The sequence below is a fragment of the Panicum virgatum genome, chromosome 2K, assembly GCF_016808335.1.
Source record: "Panicum virgatum strain AP13 chromosome 2K, P.virgatum_v5, whole genome shotgun sequence".
In the NCBI taxonomy this organism is placed as follows: domain Eukaryota; kingdom Viridiplantae; phylum Streptophyta; class Magnoliopsida; order Poales; family Poaceae; genus Panicum; species Panicum virgatum.
In genome coordinates this window covers 47,744,319-47,764,988 of record NC_053137.1, presented here as the reverse complement: position 1 = coordinate 47,764,988, position 20,670 = coordinate 47,744,319, and the positions used below count along the sequence as shown (strand labels likewise).

Below are 20,670 nucleotides of genomic sequence, written 5' to 3'. Positions count from 1 at the left end.
TTGCTGCTGGGAGAGGGGTCCGGACCCCTAGGGACCTGCTCTGGAGAGGGGGTGCTTGTTTCCTGGGGCGGTCCGGAGTCCTGTGTAGCCGCTTAGCCGGTTCCGTACCCAAAGCCTACACACTCCACCACCCTGTAACGAGTGCTCTAGTACCCGGAGCCGGGTAATTAGGGGCCCGGACCTCGTTCTAGCTCAAGAGTTGGCTTCCTAAGTCCTACACGGCATGTCCAGCTCCATATCTCAAAGGATAGAGTACGACAAAATGACCTCACCTACTGCTAGGAAGGGTCTGGAGCGTCGGAGCCAGGTCCGGAAAAGTCGTGTTGTTTCCTGAAGTGGTCCGGAGCCCTGTGTGGAGCCTTAGCCTGGTTCCGCACCCTAAGCCTACACACTCCACCACTCTGTAACAAGCACTGAACTGCCTGGACCTATGCATCTGGAGCTCTGGATCTTGTACTAGCCTGGGAGCCAGTCCAGAATACGTCCCGCGGGCCTGCAACTAAGCTGTAACTTTGAAGTGGTACACAGGTTAAGCCTTGGCTGGTGGTACCTAGCCTCAAACCAATGAGCCTACCTAACAGGGGGTCTCGGCATCCGCTTCAAAGGTTTCATGCAGATCAAGGTCCAGTCTCGGTGGTAGACAGATTCAAAACAACTAAGTCTATCTCCCAGGGGGCCCGGAGCATGCGCTTTGACCCAGACATCATGGATCGATTCTGCATGCGTCAAGCAGCTAAGTTCCAGTATCATTACTACCACATAAGCGAGATTGATTCTCTTCTCTGTAGTTCTTTCCGCTACACAGGGAATAAGACTCTCGCTCGACTTGCAGTTTATGCTACACCTATGCCCAAGGATGCTTGCTCAACCTCATACGGGGGTCCGGAGTGTCTCCTGCGGCTCGGATGGCAGATAGGTCATAATAACTGAACCTATCCGCCAGGGGGCCAGGGCGCCGGGGTGCTGTGTACCGCAAACCAGAACAATTGACAAATAGCTAAGTTGAAATTTTCTTCTATTAAGTTTCAGCAAGTACAATGTTTTGTTACATAACACAAAAAACAAAGCAAAAGTACACTGTCCAGCTCAGGGATCGGCAGGCTCCCGCTTGAAGTAGGCGGCGACGAAGTCGACGACGTCCTGCACACCCTCTCGTGCAGAAGCCTCCGTCTCCACCACAGGACCATCGAGCACGGGGGCTAGCGAGATGGCCGGGTCGTGGCTCCGGAGGCAGGTCAGGATGTGCTCCGCCACCATCCGGATTAGCTCGCGGCCCTCGACTTCTAGCTGGCCAGCAAGGACCGGCTCCAGACGCCGGAGCCTATTCGAAGCAGAGCTCAGCACTGGAAGAGCATCAGCAATCGTAGCTGGCGGCTCCGCCACTTGGATTGGGCTCATTCCAAGTGGCACCAGTGCTAAGCTCGCTTCGCTCGCCCAGTCAGCGATTCGCTGGGCCCCCTGGCACTGGTCCTCCTACAGCTTCCGGACTGCCTCCTGGACCGCCTCCTGCACTCGAGAGTCCAGAGCTGCCTTGGCCGCTTCCACCTCGCGGAACCTCTCCTCGAGCTCAGCCTTCCTCTTCTCCACCGACTCCTTCCACTTCTTGAGGGAGTCGCGCTGGCGTTCGAGCTGTTTCTCCATATTGGCGGTGAGGGACTCCCGCCTATCAAGGGACTTCCTATCGTCCTCCAGCTCCGACTCAGCAATTGCCAGCTTGCTGGCCCTCTCCTCCAGCTGCTTCTGCCATCCAGCCAGGGTCCCAGAGAGCTCATCCAGCTCCTGCTTGCGGATCTCGAGACCCTGGCTGCGGGTCTCAAGCTCGGACCGCTGAGCCATGAGGCGAGTCTCAAGATCGGACCATTGAACTGCGAAGCTTACCACCTCCAGGGCAAGGGTCTCCTCCCGCTGCGCCAGGGCTTTCTCCCGGCTCGATACTGCGAACTCTCGGTCGAACACCTTCCGAAGATTGGCTCGGTAGGCCTCTTGGTCGGCTTTGAGTTTGGACCGAGCTTCCACAGTATGGGAGGCTTCAGCCTTCGTGTGCGCTTCCAGGCGGGTGTGCCAGTCGGAGAGGCACTGGCGTTCGCTCTCCAGGGCAGCCCACTCCCGCCGGAAGGCCGCCTCGGCGGCAGGGACGGCTTGGCCCTCCAGGAGATACAGTCGGTGGTGGGTCCCTCAGTCGGCAAGGCGAGGCGCTCGTTGCCTTCGGTGGTGGCGATTACCCAATCCTTGCGCCACTCCCACTTCTCGCCGGTAAGACCGGGAATGTAAGGCGTCGGCAGGTCGCTCCTTGTCTGGAAGTAATACGCCCCCACCTCATCCTTCGCCCTCCCGGACTTCACCAGTATGAAGAAGTGGCGGAAGAGGATGACGCAGGGCCGCACTCCCATGAACATCTCGCATAGATGGACGAAGATGGATGTCAGGAGGAGGGAGTGGGGCGTAAGGTGCTGAAGTTGGAGGCCGAAGTCTTCCAGCAGCAACATCAGGAACGAAGAGATCGGCAGTCCCACGCCGGTGGAAATGTGCGAGGTGAATAGCACAAATTCCCAGGCATGGAGGTTGCCGAGAGGAACCGAGCCAGCTCGGACCCCCCATCCAGTCTCCTGCGGGCTCCACCCTAGCAAGCGGCGCATCGTGCTCAGCTCCTCCTCGGTCTGGAAACGACGGGGGTGGCCGAGGGATGCCATCGCGCTATGGGGTGTAGAACAATCTATGCAGATGAGCAAGGTGGGAGAAGGCTCGAAGGCAAAGGGGCGCAAAGGTTGGAAGGAAGAAGGCGAATGCGGGAAAGAAACCGCGGTATGCGGTTCGCCCCCTTTATGAAGCCTGACCCAAACAGCGCGCCCCAGAACCGTCGCTCGAACCCAAGCGACGCGCGCACCTAGTGTTAACCATCCAGTCCATGACAAGGGGGCCCAGGCCCGCCTGTCAGGGAGAGCGGGTAACAAACAAAGGTGTGAAAAGGCGGGATCTGAACCGTCGCCCGCGCGCGAAGCGAGGCGGAAGCTGAGCTGACGTGCGTGTATTAGGCGCTGGCATGACCAAGCTTTTCGGGAACTGCGCCGGTAGTAAATATCCCGTTTACTCTGGCCGCAACAATGCCGAGCGTCGTGCGCGACTAGGTGAACCACTGTGCGTGGGGGCCATAAGTCAGTAAGCCGTTGCGATGTGATGAGGCAGCAAACAACCCGATGGATGGTCAAAGCCTGTGAAGAACCCTGCAGTAAGAGGCTTCAAGTTATACAGAGCCAAATCTCAGTAGTGGCCCCACCTGCGGGTTCGTACCTCCCCCAAGGTGGGCCCGGGGGCCACTGTCGGTACCCTGTAGCAGGGGTACCCACTTCTACTGCAACAAGGCAAGGCTTATGTTGTAATCCATAACTACGTGGTAAAGGGCGGAGCAGCCGGGCCCCACGGGTCAGGCCCTTACCTCAATGGGCCAACGGTCCCGGACCCGCTCCCCACTTAGGGAAGGGTCCGGAGACGCCACGTGTCCCTGAGGAAGGGAGGCTCCGAGCCAGCCACCGAGATCGCGGACCCCCCATAGGGGTCCGGGACCTCCCCGCACCCATCCGGACCTCCCTCGCGCTTGGATCTAACATACCACCGGGGGGGTCCGAAGCCGCCACGTGTTCTGTGGCGCAGGCGCGGGCGCGAGTCCTCCACTGGAAGACTCGCCCACCCACCGCATTCAATGCGGTGGATGAGGCGTGCTCTGCCGCCACGGCACGCGGGGCAGCCTTTGTCAGGCCTCACTGTAGACCGCATGTTACCAAGGTACACAGTGAGCCGCCTGCACCGCTCCCGCGCAGAGCCGTCTACTGCATTAATAGGATATGACGGCACGGCACTTTTCTATCATGCCGCCTACGCCGCAAGCTACACGGCCCGTTCAGCTACGTGGCAGGCGACGCCTCTAGCTACGCCTGGCGCCGTTTCGACAAGACAGCGCCTGGTCATGCTGAATGGGGGATTCAAGGAGCAGGCAAGGAAATCCAGGGCGAGATCTTCTCCGCCTGTAACGCCATAATGTATGAACAGTTCGTTACTTTATGCTACATCGTTGGGCCCACCTGTCGGGGACCCAACGGCCATGTACGCGCCCCCTTTGAGATATAAAAGGGAGGCGCTCGCTGTACACTGCAGATGGACTGGAGGCAATCCAGAGCTCACGCGGACGCTGGACTTGAGCTCCAACACTTCACACTCAAGCTATACAACACACAGTGGACGTAGGGTATTACTCTCCGGCAGCCCGAACCACTCTAAATCGCTGTGTTCATCGTGTTCTTGAGCGAGATCGAACTAGGACTAGCTAACCCCCGAGTACTCACCCTTTGGGCTTAGGCGGGTGCATTCCGCCACCCGGCTGTGGTCGGTCACACCACGACAAAAATTGTCATTGGTATGTTTAAAATGGACCTCACAAACGCTGATATAATAGCTACAAGAGTCTTTCCAAGTTCAGTTAAGTCTGAGGAGATGTCCGCAGCTGCATCAAAATGGTGACTGCATCAATCAATGCAAAGAAATTATAGCTTTTCCAAAACCATCAATATAACTAATATGCTTGATCGAGTCCATAGGTTGATGTAGTTGATAGTGCATTCTTCGTGATGTGCTTAGGAAATAAGAAAAGAAGAGTTTGTAACTTGCATTTTCATATTTTAAATACATAAATATACATATGAAAAGAAAAAAACCATCAACATCCTAAATGAACTAGAGCGGTTGAAAGATTAGATCATACATCCACATGTTCTATATCACTTCTAGTAGTCTTCTGAAATTGTCTTCCAGTGATAGCCAACTTCTTTAATTGTTCACCGCTAAGGCCTATTATCATATATGCAAACAGTGTCAAAGATAAATGTAAAACTAATTGCAATAGTATAGTAGGAGGGCTTTGAGTTAGAAATTTGGACAGTATGTAGATGGGTATTTTGTTACGAAGTCTAGGATAATAATATATTAATATGATGCAACTAAGTGCAAGCTTGTATGGTGTTGAGGAGTCCGGAAATAAATAAAGAGGACGCAAAGGCGAGAACTGACCGATGTGTGGTAGTCCATCTAAGATGGCTGTGGTGGCAGGGATAGCCCCATTGTCCCTGATGACGGCCTCCACCTCCAGGGCGGTCTGGAGATTCTTGAGGGCAGCATACTTGGAAAACATGGCATCGCCTACGCAAATCGAATCGAAAGCAAGCAGTGGCGGATGTAGAGAAAAATGGAAGGGGGCAAATCCCCCTTTCTCCATCTCTCTATATTTTTCTTCAATCTTGGAGCTCTTCATTGAAAAATCATATTGTCTAATTTTTTTTGGGAGGGGGGGCTTGAGCTCCCTAGCCCCCTGTAGATCCACCCCTGAAGGCAAGTGAGAAGCGGAGTGCGAGGGTGTCCACGACCTTGGGCGCTACTGCGATTGACATGTGCGGCAGCGGGTCTGTTGAGAACCAGGAATAGGAATGAGTGGAAGGAAGCTGACCATGGAAGATGATGGTTGACTCGAGGGCAACGACAGCACCGCCGAGAGCGAGGTTGTCCGCGACCTCGGGCGCCACCGCGATCGACATCTGTGGCAGCAGGTCTGTCTTATGCTGAGAGTTAGACTGCAGGAAGCCACCGCCGGAGTGGGGGAAGAGGAGGATGTGGGTCCCTCCCTCTCGGCTCAGCCACCCCCCACCACCAGGGGGACGCCTATTCTTAACACGCGCAATTGGATTTCATCCAATCGCAGAGGCCGAGCGCCCCCACCGTCGACCCCCTTCCCCGGCTCCGGCGGCCTCCGCCGCCGCCGCCGCTAACCGAGGTCGCATCCCCGCCCTCCCCGGCGCCACGCCCCCGCCCGGGACCTGGCCCGGCCGCCGGCGCCCACCGCCCCGGTCGGCGGCGCTCCGCCGCGCCGCCTCGCCGCCCGCCCACACACCCCCGCCCACCGCCGGTCGAGTCCCCCCCCACCTTCTCTTCTAGGTCCGGTGGCCATGGAGCCGCCCCAATCCCAGCAACCCCGGATCCTAAGGCCGCCGCCGCCCTCCACCACCCCCGCCGCCAGCGACCTCGCCGGCGGCCGTTCCCCCCCACCAACCACCCTTGACGGCCAACCCCTCCCCCTCCCCCCTCCCCTAGCTCGCCGGCGCGCGCTCCCCCCTCCCCGGCTGGAGGTAGAAGATGAACAGGGCGGCCACGCCCCCTTCTGCGATAGCTCCTCACGCAGTAGTGCGCGCAATGAATAGCTTTGCCCACCACCAGAGGGGGCCTGGGCTGGGCCTCTACACCACCCAAACTTGGATCGACTTGGGCTGGGCCTCCACACGAGACGAAAAAGGAGGCCCAACTTGTCTCTTTTTTTTACTAGCAAACATGCCCACATATTGCTATGGGCTTAGAAAAAAATAAATTGGCAACCCTTATAGATTAATTTGTTATATTTCTATTAAAAGCAAGATGACCTCATCTCTATGATGGCATTTGGGAAGTGGAAAATAGGGGTTGGGATAAGGTAAGGGAAATAATTAGATGGCTGAAATTTAATGATGAAGAGAAATGAATGGCTAAGATTTTCCCTGAACTACCACACCTTACTACCAAAATGGTGGACTTCTCCTAGTGTTTTTAAGTACTAATAAAACACTTACAATGCTAGAACACTAGGGGAATCCCGCTAGGAGTAATTTATTAGGGAACGTTTATATTAGGAGAAGTTTCAAATTCTGGTTGTACCTCTTTTCCCACCATCCAAACGTCCCGTAATTCTAAAATCTAATCTAGGTTTACATAGATTAAGTATCCGAAACATAGGGAGGCAAGGACGGATCTCTACGTATGTGATTCTTCCAAGATCATCAATTGAATCGGCTGGCTACATTTGAGAATTATTGTCATATTGCCTATGCATTGATCATGCGGGAGATTGGGAGAAGCGAGTGGGTCTAGGCTGCCGGGAACTTCAGATGTAGGAAGGACTGTTGAAATGAATCTTCTCGCATAGATGGACCGCTCAGCCAACAAATTTGATGAGATCTGCTTGAAAAAAAAACTCTGCAGAAACAGACCCAACCGGCACATCAGGTGGCTATGCTTTTCGGCCCTGAGCGAATCTCGTTCATCGCCGCATTTAGCTCATGAGCCAGTCCAATGACCTAATAAATAAGAAATACAATAAGAGAAATGTTACAATGATTGAAAAAAATAGAAGCCGTCCATCTGTCCATCTGATAAAATCATATGATGATGAAGGTAGGAAGTACCCCAAAGTACCTATGTTAAAGTTAGGGCTGGGCATTCGGTTCTAACCGAACCGATCAGTTCGGTTCTTCGGTTTTCAGAGAAGTTCGGTTCCTCAAAAATAGGGACCGATCGGTTCTTTCTAGGATCAAGAACCGAGCAATTTCGGTTTCGGTTAGTTCGGTTCGGTTCCGGTCCTAACCGAACTAACCGAAGCAATCTCAAAATAGTCAAGAACACACGATGAGAAGGAGAAGAAAGAGGAAAAAAATTCTAGATCTGCAGTGCCGGTGACCACCACCGCCGCGCGCCTAGCCTGGCAGTCCCGCCGCCGCCGCCGAGCCTGCAGAGGAGAGCCTCGCCGCCGCCGGACGCCGGGAGCTGGGCGCGGCCGCTGAGGGTGGAGAGGGGCAGCCATGGCCACCTCGTCTCCCATCCTCCCCTCGCCTGCGGCTGGCCATGGCGAACGACGGCTCGCCTCTCGGGCGCGGCGACAGGGGGCGCGTCGACCTCCTGGCCCTCCTCCTCACTGCGGCGCTCTGCTCCGCGTCCTATTGCCTGGGGTTAAGGCACAAAAGCCATGGCCGGCCGCGGTGGGGGTCGGGGGCAGCGATGGGGCCCCGGGGCGGCCGGAGCTGGCGAGCTAGCCGGCGGTGAGGGGGAGGGGCGCGCGCCGCGTGGGGTGGAGAGGGGCAGCCGGGCGGCGGGGTGGGTAGCCAGGGAGGGGGCCAGGCAGCGCGGTGGGGAATGGGAAGGGGGCGGCCGGGCGCTGAGACTGGGAGGGGAGAGAGGCAGAGAGCTGCGTGGGTGGGGTGGCTGGGTAGGGAGGGGAGATGGGCTAGGGTTACAATGGGCCGTCAATTTGGGCTTCGTGGATTAATTTGCATATGGGCTCGGTTCTTCGGTTAACCGAGTCTAAGAACCGAACCAAAAATTTTGGTTCCTGAGAATCAGGAACCGAACATGGAACCGAAATTCTCGGTTCCGGTTCTTTCGGTTTCGGTTCTCGATTAGTTCGGTTCGGTCCTCGGTTCTCGGTTATATTTGCCCAGCCCGAGTTAAAGTACCTAGTACTATCAAAATGTGGGACCAAGTACCAAAAAGTGGAACCAAATACTAATTTAATTTTTATAAATACTCCCTCCATTCACTTTTGATAGCTATATTTCAAAAATTTAAATGTTAAAAAATAATAGCTATATTTACTATTGGCATGGATTGTGGCAATAAATAGCACTGGCTATAAGGAGTTCCCAGTTAAAATATTAGGGCAGTCCCAATGCAGACTCCACTCGTAGAGTCTTAAGCCTCAAAGACTCCATCACAAGAAACTATAATTCCCAATGCAAAGTGTGTAATAGTAGTTTCTATACATAAAATAATTTATTGTTTTTCTTTCATCACAAGATCCATGGACTCCACGCCCCCTCCACAACCCAAGTCTCCCTAGTTTCTTGGGCATTGAAGGGCGCGTAGACTTGAGGTCTTATCTAGAAATCAAGTCTTGTTTTTTTTCCTTCTCTCTTCAATAATTAGGGGTGCCACATCAGGAAAAAAACTATAAATAGAGAACTATAAATATACTTAGACTCCATGATAGAGTTTGGTTTGGGACTGCCCTTAGAGGACAAAAAAAAAGTCTGGCCATTTATTAGATTAATAAGCACACTTGTGGTGCCCTTGGTCATTGTGCCATATAAAAATGTATCAATCAAAACTGAATGGAGGGAGTACTTTTCAAAGATCAACGGCTAAAAAAAATTTAAGGTAAAAGTACTTGAAAGTACTCTTTGTTACTTTTTTTTAAATAATACCCATTGATACTTTACATTCGTTGTAAATAGCTGGTAAAATAAAATAAAGCATGTGTCTAGTCAGTCCTATTTCACCGTGAGAATTAGAGCCTAACCTAACAAGCAACAAGCTCCAACCACTAAAACATATAAACTATTCTTCGTCATTTGGACCATTTTGGATGGTTTATAAAGGTAGATTTTTGCTGGCCTGCTGGGTCAAATTTTAGCCGGCTAAAAATCCATGCATAACACAACACACGCCATATGTCTCGGCCCTTCTCTTTCCGTTGTCTCTTCTCCAAATCAGCAGCAATGGCATCGCACGCAATCCCTTTGTTCTTTGATATTTTTCCTAGATCCTTCCTTTTCGGATGCGTAATATTCCCCTATTTTTTTTTCTTTTCCTGTTGATTTCGCCACCCTCTGCTCTCTGCATCCAGGCTACTTTGCTTTCCCTGCATGCCAATTGCCTACCGGGGTGATCCGATAGGCATGTTGACTGGCTATGAGCAAGCGTATCTGGGATTCCAACGGCGATATGGTACTATACCTGATATCTTGTACTGTGAACGCCATGTATTTGTTCATACTTTTGGCCATCCTGGACCTAAACCATTGGGATTATGTGGGCTGGTAAAGCTCGGACGGGATTTTCTTCTTGTTTAATCCGTGATGGATTGGCGGGTCTTGATTTCGAGCTGAATTAGAGTCATGCGCTGCCGTGTCCCCCTCGGCATCGGACTCCGCGCGAGGAGGCTTCTGCGAATTGCGCTGGCGCGAGGGTGGAGCAGGGTTAACCATTTCGTTTTCCGGTCAAATCTCGGTGTTTAGCGGAAACGGAATTCCGTTCCGAAATTTCGGTAAATTTCGGCGAATTTCGTTGAATTTCGGTCGAAATTTGTTGAATTTTGAATTTGAAAACGAAAAATACCGAAATTTCGAATCCCGGTAACTAGCGGAAACGAAAAATTTTCTGAAATTTCGGCGAAATTTCGCCGAAATTGTTAACCATGGGGTGGAGTCGGAGGCAGGGAGGGAGGGGCACGTCACAACGGGAAAGCGCATCTGACTGGTGGGCCCATAAAAGATAGGCACAAACTTTACCTGCTTTAGAAATATACCGGCATAGGCGCACGTGCGACACGTACATAATTTAAAATTTTAATTAGTTTTTAATTAAAAAATACATTAAATTATATATTAATTCAATTAATATTAAATTAAATCTTAAAAACATATACTATAATAGACGTCTCCGCTATCTCATAGCTTCTGTCGATACAAACCTAGAATGGAGCTAAAAAACTTAAACGTTCAAAGTTTAAAGATATAAGAATAGGAGTTCAAACGTTATTAACTCTATACTTCATAGGTTAGCAAGAGGTTTATCTTTGGACCCAAACATGGCAGGTTTGAGCAGCGACTGAAACTCTCAATTTCAGATTAATATGACATGTTCAAAGCGACTTTTGGTCAAGTTAGAAGCAGATTTTGAAGGTTTGCCTGAAACAAAAGTGGTAGACATTTGTCAGAGCTACGACTTTTCTTTTGGGAGATTTCATTGTTTGATAATGAAATCTGGAGAATCAAGGGCTGCAAGTTTCGGTTTTAGTGTAAATGCAGATTTAGTAAATTCAGAACGCTATAGTACATGGCATCTTTATCTTCTTCCTCGAGAAACCAGGTGAATTCGCGAGCAAATTCAAGGTACTCCACACGTGGATTTCGCAACTCGTCCACGTCCAAGCAAGCAGCCTCAAGGTGGCTCAGGGATGGCGCTAAGAATTTGAATAAGACCCCTTGGATCAATCCGTTCACTTTCCTGTCAGTTGATCCCCATGCGCAAGTTTATCTTGGCACCAAAAATTTTCATCCTCGCTTAATCCCTCTTCGATTCCTCGCGCACACAGCCTCACCACATCACCAACAATCCGTTTGAGCCCTTCTCGGAGCGAGCCGCCCACCACCACCGCCAGTCGCTGTCGCCCGCTACACCTTCTGTCCACCGCCGTGCCGCGCCATGCGCAGGAGGCTCTCCCAGCGTCGGATTGCTGCATTAGGCGTTCTGGGATTAGGGGTAGCGTGCGTGGATGGCTATATAACCCCGATACTTCAACATGACCCGTATCACGTATCCGATATGTATCCGCGTATCCGTATCCGATACTCCGATACATCTTTGTGCCTTTAACTTTTGCAGAAATTTGACGTATCCACATATCCGTATCCTTCCGATACCAATACACGTATCCATATCCGTGCTGCATAGGTGGATGGTGACCGGCCAGAGATCACAGCACCTGCATTGATGCAATGAGGCACATACGGGCAGCAGGAAGAGGCAGAGGTATGGGAGGGACCAGCCCGCCGAGGCTCAGAAGCACATCGGGCCCACGGCCGCTGGTAGAGTCAAACGGATTCCATGCTCGAAGACAACGTCGCCTACACGGGAGTTGGACATGCGGATGCCGAGGGGATAGATGCAGCTCACGATGAGGAGATGCAGCCTGCGAGGAGGTGAGCGGACATGGTGCGAAACGTGGAGAGTCTGATCTCTTCCATGAGCGCGAACGAGTAGAGTCTGAGAGAGAACGGGCGGGTAGGCGAGTATCAGGTGAGAAAAAAATTAAGTTTTTAGCAGAAACTTGCTCCAACTCGCAGTTTCTACGAGTCTTTCCTTCCTCCCACTCCTCTCGGTCCCGATCCGTGGGTCCAGCATGAGGGGTACGGTAGATCCAATGTGGGTGAAAAAAAAATTCAATTGTTTTCGATCTTTATAGTACAGACTAGCAAAAATATTTTTGCACTACCACAGCGAAGTCCATATGTGGCTAATTTGGACTCATGCATCTTGACCATCAATGGCCTTGTTTAGTTCCCAAAAAAATTTTTACAGTACACATCACATTGAATATTCGGACATATGCATGGAGCATTAAATGCAGTTAAAAAATTAACTAATTACACAGTCTAACTGATTAGCACGAGATAAATCTTTTAAGCCTAATTAGTCTATAATTGGATATTATTTGTCAATTAACAATAAAATGGGCTATAGTACCAAAACTAACAATTTTTCACCTACTAAACAGTACTATAGTAGCAGTCAAATTGTTGTTGTCAGAACTAAAATCCAAGTTCGTAGACATGCCGAACCGAGCTGCCTCCACCCACACCCAGGTGAATATAATAGTATATCCACCGGTGTAGTTTCCACCCGCGTGAGGATAAAAGTTGGAGAGAGTGTTTTATTTGCTGCCGGGACTCACGATTCGATGTTGACAATGGAGACACTGAACAAAACCTTTGTTCAACTTACGTACCAGTCGCGGTTAGAACCAGCACCGGAGCTGGCCTAAGATTGATGTACCAGCGGTGAAAGCAGACATCGTCATTCGGTCTATGATTTTTTTGATAGATAGTCTAGTGTGTGAGCTGAAGATTTTAGATCATATAAGCTTTAGAGGCATCGAAATCATGTAGTACTAGTTGAATTCCCTGCGTGTTGCTGCAGAAATTTGAAGCTATAGTTTAGATGACGGTTTGAGGTTATTGTTTAGGTAACATATTTGGAGATCAATAGGAAAAATATGAATAAGATATACCAATGGATATATGAAGGCAACAAATTAATTTATTAATGATGAATGGAGAAAAATGTGAATAAGATATTCTCAAGGATATATGGAGAAAAATGTGAATAGGGTCCCCGCGCGTGCGCGTCCTGGACATTGGCATAGAGTTGCAGGCCCGAGTAGCCACAGCTGCGCCGAACGGGCAATCGAAGGGCGCGTGCGCGCTGGCCTCCCCGTGCCCATGCTTCTTGGTGTACAGGAGGGCCTCGTCGCAACCGTATTTCGTGAACCGGCAGGGGGTCACCATGACACCATCGCCGCCATGAAGCTCTCTAGTTGGCCGTTGCGGAGGTCGCCAATGGGCTCGCTGCAGCACCAACACTTCCAGTTTGATGCGGCGTCGTTGTTCTCGCCTTCTTGGCAGCTGCGTCGGTGCTACAACCCATGACCTTCTTTCCGCTCCTCTTCTGCATCTATTTGTTCTAGTCTGGCCCACGCCATGATGGTACCACCGGTGAGCCAGTATATAGGCGGGCCGAAGGAAGCCGAGCAGTCTATAGAATGGAACCCGTAGAGCAACGGATCACTCCCTCCATGCCATTTTATTGGGCGCCACGAGGCTAAACACATATACCAGAAAGAAGTGGAACGTTAATATGCATACATGCATATGTGATTTTATTAGATGCTGGCCAGATTCTTAGTTACCAAGGTAAGTGTAACATGTGAGAGTTAATGTGTATGCATGCAAATTCTCTCCTTGGCCAATGCACCTTAATGGCAACATAAAAACTGCTTGGGAAAGTAAACAAAAGAACGCATGCAATGGACCAATTTTTATGAGGTGAGCACTAAAGAACTCAGTAATTGGACGTGCTAATAATTTTAGTGCCTCCACATTAATGATTCTCACATAAACCATTTCTTTGCTGAGAGATAGTGCAATGTTTCAATTAATGACTGTTAGTGGGATAGAGGATGATGAATCACAGCGTATGGCCAAGATTTAGCTATCTACTGAAGATCTAACGGTTCAAACAAAAAGAATGATGTGGCTTAACGTAGTTGACGGTTGAAACAAAAAGAATGATGTGGCTTAACGTAGTTGTAGAGAAATCAAAGTAAATGAATCTTAGTGGGGACCAACTATATAGGTTTTATAGATGGGAACATATCGTGCAAACCACAGCCTTCGTGAAAACTCGTGCAAACTACGGCAAAAGAATCATCTAAATTCACCAAAAAAATCACACATGTAGATGATATGATGATACACAGCCTTGTAAAATATCTTGTCCAAATTCAACTTCGTTTGTGAGATATAAAAATAACAAATTTCTAACAAATCATTTGGACGACTTTCTGGTTTGAAATTTGTTATTTTTATATCTCACAAACGAAGTCGAGTTTGGACAAGATATTTTACAAGATTATATATCATCATATCATCTATATGTGTGGTTTTTTTGGTGAATTTTGATGCCTTTTTTGTCGTGGTTTGCACGGGTTTTCACGAAGTTGTGGTTTTCACCAGATAAGATACGCACCAACATAACACAATAAATTTGCACATGCTTAGCTGCTTTGGGTGTTGAGTGCAAATAGGAGTTGAATTTGCTCTTTGGGATGAGCTCACTACTTTTATTCGTAATTTAGTTGTCACCTATTGTGTGTCACGACAGTAATGAAATGTGATGTTACTTTTAGAAAAGTTATTTTTTTTGGTGCAAACAATATACATATCTCAAAATTCCTATAATCCATGTTCAAGCTCCCAACTATAATCCATGTTCAAGCTCAAAATTCCTATAATACTGGTAGTACTTCTTGGTACTTTATCTTAAAATTTTGCAAGCGACGCGGATGGCAGAGCTGACGTTTCCGTTATGCTACACACCTGCGCCACCATCACCATACATGCATGAAGAACATGAAGCCAAGATCGAAGACAACGATCACAGCAACTTAATCGGAGGCGCTCTAGCAAACAGGCTATGGAGTCAGATCTGAACACCACATAGCTTAAGTCAGATCTGTCGGACAACAGGCTATGGAGTGCATACGTGTAAGGGAACTATGTATTTGGGAAGGAGAGATAAGATGAGCTGATAGCCCGGTGGTGTGGTCGCCCGGCTGGGAACCCACCCGCCCGCGTTCGAATCCCATCGGGATCGACCGGGTGCTGCGCCGGGGTTTATCCCCAGTGGAGACTGAGCAGTGTGTGTGTGTTTAGGTGGGTTAAGGAGTGAGTTGCGTGTTTAGGTGGGTTAAGGAGTGAGTTGCTCAGTAGGCGCGTTCCAGACAGCTGGACAGCCTCACCTGCGTTCGAGCGTGCGGTCGGTGTGGGTGCTCATTGTCGAGTCTTATATGATGGGCCAGTGCTCCTGGCATAGTTCAAAAAAAAAAAGATGAAGTGGGGTCCACAATTTTTTAATAGACGTTATAGATCATTTTTTGGATGGCTAGTCTATTTTGCTCACTATAGCTGATGTGGCCACCACTGTAGAGAGCAAAACTATCCGTACCTTTGTGGGTGCCCTGATGGTCCAGATTCCCCCGGGCTCGCTCGCGCCGCACCGTAGCGAGATGGACGCCGCACGGCGTGTCGCGTTCCCACCGCCGACCCGGCACGACGCCCGCGGCCCAACTGCTCCGTTGCGCGGACCGGCTGGAGGCGGCGGGGGCGAATCTCATGCCGCTCAACTCGCAGGCAGGCGGAATCTCGCACGGCGCACGCCACTATATCGGACGATGGTGCGAAAATCGCTTTGATCCTTGATCGGGTGCGTCGTCAAGGCACGCGTACGGGGGTCTTGATCGGGCACCGTGCCCAAGCGCGCTGACACGGCTACGGGGTCTTGATCCGGCCCCGTTCTTCCATAGTTCCATCCCGCCGCGCAGAACGCAAACCGTGGCCTGGCGCGCGGCGGCGGCGGTGCTCCGTCGATCAGATCTCTCAATGATTTGACCCCGCAAGCAGGAGCCACACACCTCCGGGACCGCCGCGACGCGGGCGCCTCCGCCGTCGAATCGTGCCAACTTGCGAGGAACGGCAGCGTCGCGTGGCACCCGGGACGCCGAGTTTACGCTGGCTGGTCCTACCAGCGCCCGCGGCAGCTGCCGCCGCGCAACGCCAACGCGACGGGGGTGTGCGAGGCCCGGTCGGTTGCCATCCCCTGGCGTCTTTGGGGAAACCCCTCTTGTTTCACTCATTGATTTCGGTGCCGCTCCCAGAGAGAGAAGTGGCCGTCCGTTCCGTGCCCGGCCTTTCCCGCGGTATCGGCTCCTGGTTGCTTGCCGATGCGGCGCGGGGTGCCCCCTTGCCGTTTCCGAGGGTGCCTTGACTGTCCGGCCAGCGCGGCGGCCTGGGGGTATGCTACTACTCTACTTGACATTGAATTGGCTTGCTCCGCCGAGCCCATGCGTTCTTGGTACTCCGTTGGTACCCGGTTTACAGTTGCAGTAAACTCTGCCCGCCGGCCGGGGAAGCTGTCGGTGCTAACCTCCCCTCTCTCTCGCCTTTCAACCGCGACCGCCATCAAGCTCGCGAGACGAATTGTCCTAAGCCCAGATTCACCGCAAAGCATTTGGCCGTGAGAAAGAGAGAACGCAGCAGCAGAGAGCGCTCGAGAGACGAATTTGACGGCCTGCTACGCGCGTACGCCCCGCGGCCGGCCGGTTTGACGGTCGAGCTGAACCAGTGCTTGATTAGGGCCGGCATGGATGCAGGTGAGTAAGCAAGCGGCGGGCGAAACGTAAAAGCGGATCAGTCGCCTACTGGAGTACTAGATGTATACGTACGCGCCATCAGCATTCAGCAGGAGCTAACCCCTGGTGCCTGGCGTGCGACGGGAAACGGGAGCCCCGTCCAGCTAGCGGCCCGTCCCCATATGACCCCATCGCCTTGGGCACCGTTTGGGCAAGCCGATGTGGCCTCGCCACCCGACTGCTCACCGGACGGCGACGCTTTCTCGGACAGCGACGTAGGGGGGGTTCCGGAATCGCCCGGTCCTAGGCCAGAAAAACAACGTCACCATACGATGATCTATCGCCAGCGCGACGCGAGGGACGCTCCTTCCCTTTCCTTTTTTTTTCATCCAGCGCGGGGCGCTCCTTCCCTTTCTTGGTGCACGATGCGCTCTGCTGAGGCAGAGGCTAGTTTGAGTCCATAATAAGTGATGCACAGTGATAGGCACGTGTATTAATTATGATTTCTTTTTCTTTTCCCTTTCTAAGTTTGAGTTCTATTAACTCAAGTGTTATATTTTTCCCCCTTTTCAATATTTTTGCCTTCTATCTATGTTGTCTCCTAGGAAGTTTTGTTTGATAATTTGTTTCATCGAAGTTATACTAAAAAATATTTCTCGAAAAGTTGGATAGTGAACTTATGCGTAGACGTTGCGTAAGAAGTTTTTCAGATAATATTTCCCGGGAAGTTGGATAGTAAACTTATGCATAAAAGTTGCACAAGAACTTATCATGGGAGTTATGCTAATAAAATCTTCCGATAAATTTTAGTTACGCATGTAAGTTGTATGTTGTGAAAAGTTATGCTAAAAAATATTGTTTAAAAATCTGATTGAAAGAAGTTATTCATAAAATTTCCTATGCTGCAAAAAATATTCGCTAGGAAGTTAAATATGGAAAGAAAAATTATACGTAAAATTTATGTGCATAAATTATAAATTTCCTAAACTAGAAAACTAGGGATGGGAAAAGTTTTCTAAAAAGGAAACGCGTGCTGTGTCGGAGATCGAACGATAGCTGTATAGCTGTCTTTCTGGGCCTCCTGGCGCCTGTCACAACTCACGACTCGATCTTAAACTCATTCCTTGTTTCTGATTGCATCGAGCCAAGTGGTTAACAAGAATAGTCTCTAGTGCATCATCCTCTGCGTCAAAACGATCGACAGCCTAATAGAAGAACTAAATCCACTGAACGGGGGATCCGTTTCTGTGAGAATACGTACGTTTCAAGATGGTATGGCGGTAGTACCAGATTGCTCTGGTTTTGACCAGCAGCGTTGACAGGTGTGCTAAGCTTTCATAGCCGGTTCCACGTCAGCAAATCGTACCCCCCATGACCAGGAGGCACTTGACCAGCAAGAATCAGGTTCGAGCTTCCCCATTGATCGATGCTGCTACGCATGACCTGTCTCCGAGTCACCAGCCTAGGGAATCCTGCCACTAATTAATTCTTCATGATCTCCTACCCCAAATCTAATGCCGTTTATCCGTCGCACGTTTACATTTGCGGCGAATAAGAGCATTAGATTTGGAGGCAGGAGCCTGGAGCTCTCCCTCTCCCCGTGGGGTCCTCGCCCCGCCTATAAATGCCCACCCGCCCCTCGCCTCCTCCGTTCGCCTCTCTGAACTCGCAGATCTTCGACCTCAGAGCGCTCACGAGCACTTCCGTTCTTCCTCCTCCCCTTGATTATTCACTTTGGCATAGGCCTTCCCCTTCCGTGAGACCTTTTGTGTGGAGGCAGGTAGCCTGTGATCTTGCGAGGCGAGAGGTCGTGGTGTGTTTCTGGTTGGGCTGTCGCAATGGCCGGCGGCGTGGTGGTGAACTCCGGAGGGGGCAAGGACTACCCCGGCAAGCTCACCATGTTCGTGCTCCTCGCCTGCATCGTCGCAGCCACCGGCGGCCTCGTCTTCGGATATGACATCGGCATCTCCGGTACGCCACGCGTCCCTCAGCTCGTGTTCTTCTTGTTCATGATCCCTTTTTCATCAGGTTTTCTTGGCCGTGATGAGAGAGAGAGAGAGAGAGAGAGAGAGAGAGAGAGAGAGAGAGAGAGAGAGAGAGAGAGAGAGAGAGAGAGAGTCTTTCTTTGCATCTCGCATGCGGCTCTGTTCTTGCGAATCGGGTATTTTCTCGGCCGCAGTGTGCTGTCGGGAGACCCGACGCATGATTTTACGCATACAAACAAAACTGCGATATTCCCGCTCGTCTTCTTTTTTCCCTTCCACAGATTCTCTTGCTGAAGCATGCATCACCTAACCTTCTTGCAATTGATCAATTTTATTTTTTTTGAAAAAAACAATTTTATTTAGTGAAAAATATACTACCTCAAATCATTCCTTCAGAAAAGCTACAATAGTCTTAGAAGCAAAATCAGCGACAACGAAAGAAAGAAAAAAAAACTGACGTTCCGCAATGGTGATCAGGTGGCGTGACGTCGATGAACCCGTTCCTGATGAAGTTCTTCCCGTCGGTGTACCGCAAGGAGCAGGAGGCAGAGCGGAACCAGAGCAACCAGTACTGCAAGTTCGACAGCCAGCTGCTCACCATGTTCACCTCCTCGCTCTACGTCGCCGCGCCCGTGGCCTCCTTCTGCGCCGCCACGGTGACGCGCGTGGCCGGCCGCAAGTGGTCCATGTTCGGCGGCGGCGTGACGTTCTTCATCGGCGCGGCGCTCAACGGCGCCTCCAAGGACGTGGTCATGCTCATCGTCAGCCGCGTCCTGCTCGGCATCGGCGTCGGCTTCACCAACCAGTCCGTGCCGGTCTACCTGTCGGAGATGGCCCCCGCTCGCCTCCGCGGGATGCTCAACATCGGCTTCCAGCTCATGATCACCATCGGCATCCTGTGCGCCAACCTCATCAACTACGGCACCGCCAAGATCAAGGGCTGGTGGGGCTGGCGCGTGAGCCTCGCGCTCGCCGCCGTGCCGGCGGCCATCATTGCCGTGGGCGCCCTGTTCCTGCCCGACACCCCCAACTCCCTCATCGACCGCGGCCACGCCGACGCCGCCAAGCGGATGCTCAAGCGCGTGCGCGGCACGGAGGACGTGGACGAGGAGTACAACGATCTGGTGGCCGCCAGCGAGGAGTCCAAGCTGGTGGCGCACCCGTGGCGCAACATCCTGCAGCCGCGCTACCGCCCGCAGCTCGTCATGGCCATCGCCATCCCCATGTTCCTGCAGCTCACGGGCATCAACGTCATCATGTTCTACGCGCCGGTGCTCTTCAAGACGCTGGGCTTCGCCGACGACGCCTCGCTCATGTCCGCCGTCATCACTGGCCTCGTCAACGTCTTCGCCACCTTCGTCTCCATTGTCACCGTGGACCGCCTTGGCCGCCGCAAGCTGCTCCTGCAGGGCGGCACCCAGATGCTCGCCTGCCAGCTCGTCGTCGGCAGCCTGATCGGCGCCAAGTTCGGCTTCTCCGGCGTGGCCGAGATCCCCAAAGCCTACGCCGCCATCGTGGTTCTCTTCATCTGCGCCTACGTCGCCGGGTTCGCCTGGTCGTGGGGCCCCCTCGGGTGGCTGGTACCCAGCGAGATCTTCCCGCTGGAGATCCGGTCGGCGGGGCAGAGCATCAACGTGTCCGTGAACATGCTCTGCGCCCTCATCATCGCGCAGGCGTCCCTCCCCATGCTCTGCCGCTTCAAGTTCATCCTCTTCTTCTTCTTCGGCGCCTGGCTGGTGGTCATGACCATCTTCGTCGCGCTGTTCCTGCCGGAGACCAAGAACGTGCCCATCGAGGAGATGGTGCTCGTGTGGAAGTCGCACTGGTACTGGCGCCGCTTCATCCGCGACGAGGACGTGCACGTCGGCGCCGACCTCGAGATGCGCGTCGCCAACGGCAACGGCAAGCTAGGCGGCATGCAGTATCAGTGTGACCGTGACGCCGCGACGTCGATGCTGATGGTGTCGGGCAATAATTTACGCATACAAGATTATTGTTCTTCGAATTTAGCGGGCAATTTTAAAAGTTTTAAGGATTCACTGGATGATGACGAACAGTCAATTGGTCTTCGTCTCAAGTAGCTGCAGGCCGAGGAGCTCGAGCAGCTGCAGGCCGAGGAGCTGAGCAGCTCCAAGCCGAGAAGGTCGAGCAGCTCCAGGCCATGGGGCTCGAGCTGCTGTAGGGTGAACAAGTTAGAGAAATAAAGAGCACTGTTCATGTTTTTTTTATTCTTGTCTGTGTTGCTATTGTGGCATTGCTATTGTGGCAGGGATGTCTAGCAAATGATGTAATGAGCCCAAATTGTATGCTGATGTCTAGTTGTATTGGATAAAAAACCATTCGGGTGGATGTTCTTTTGTGTTTCAGAGGATGTTC

General features: G+C 51.6%; 1 protein-coding gene across 1 annotated transcript; it reads left to right on the top strand.

The window, feature by feature from the left end:
- The first annotated feature begins 17,959 nt into the window (after window positions 1-17,959).
- LOC120680961 (sugar transport protein MST6-like) lies at window positions 17,960-20,600 on the top strand. Its single transcript, XM_039962527.1, has 2 exons — window positions 17,960-18,280; window positions 18,772-20,600. The coding sequence occupies exons 1-2, from the start codon at window positions 18,148-18,150 to the stop codon at window positions 20,373-20,375; spliced, it is 1,737 nt and encodes a 578-aa protein (XP_039818461.1). The 5' UTR covers window positions 17,960-18,147; the 3' UTR covers window positions 20,376-20,600.
- Window positions 20,601-20,670: the final 70 nt, after the last annotated feature.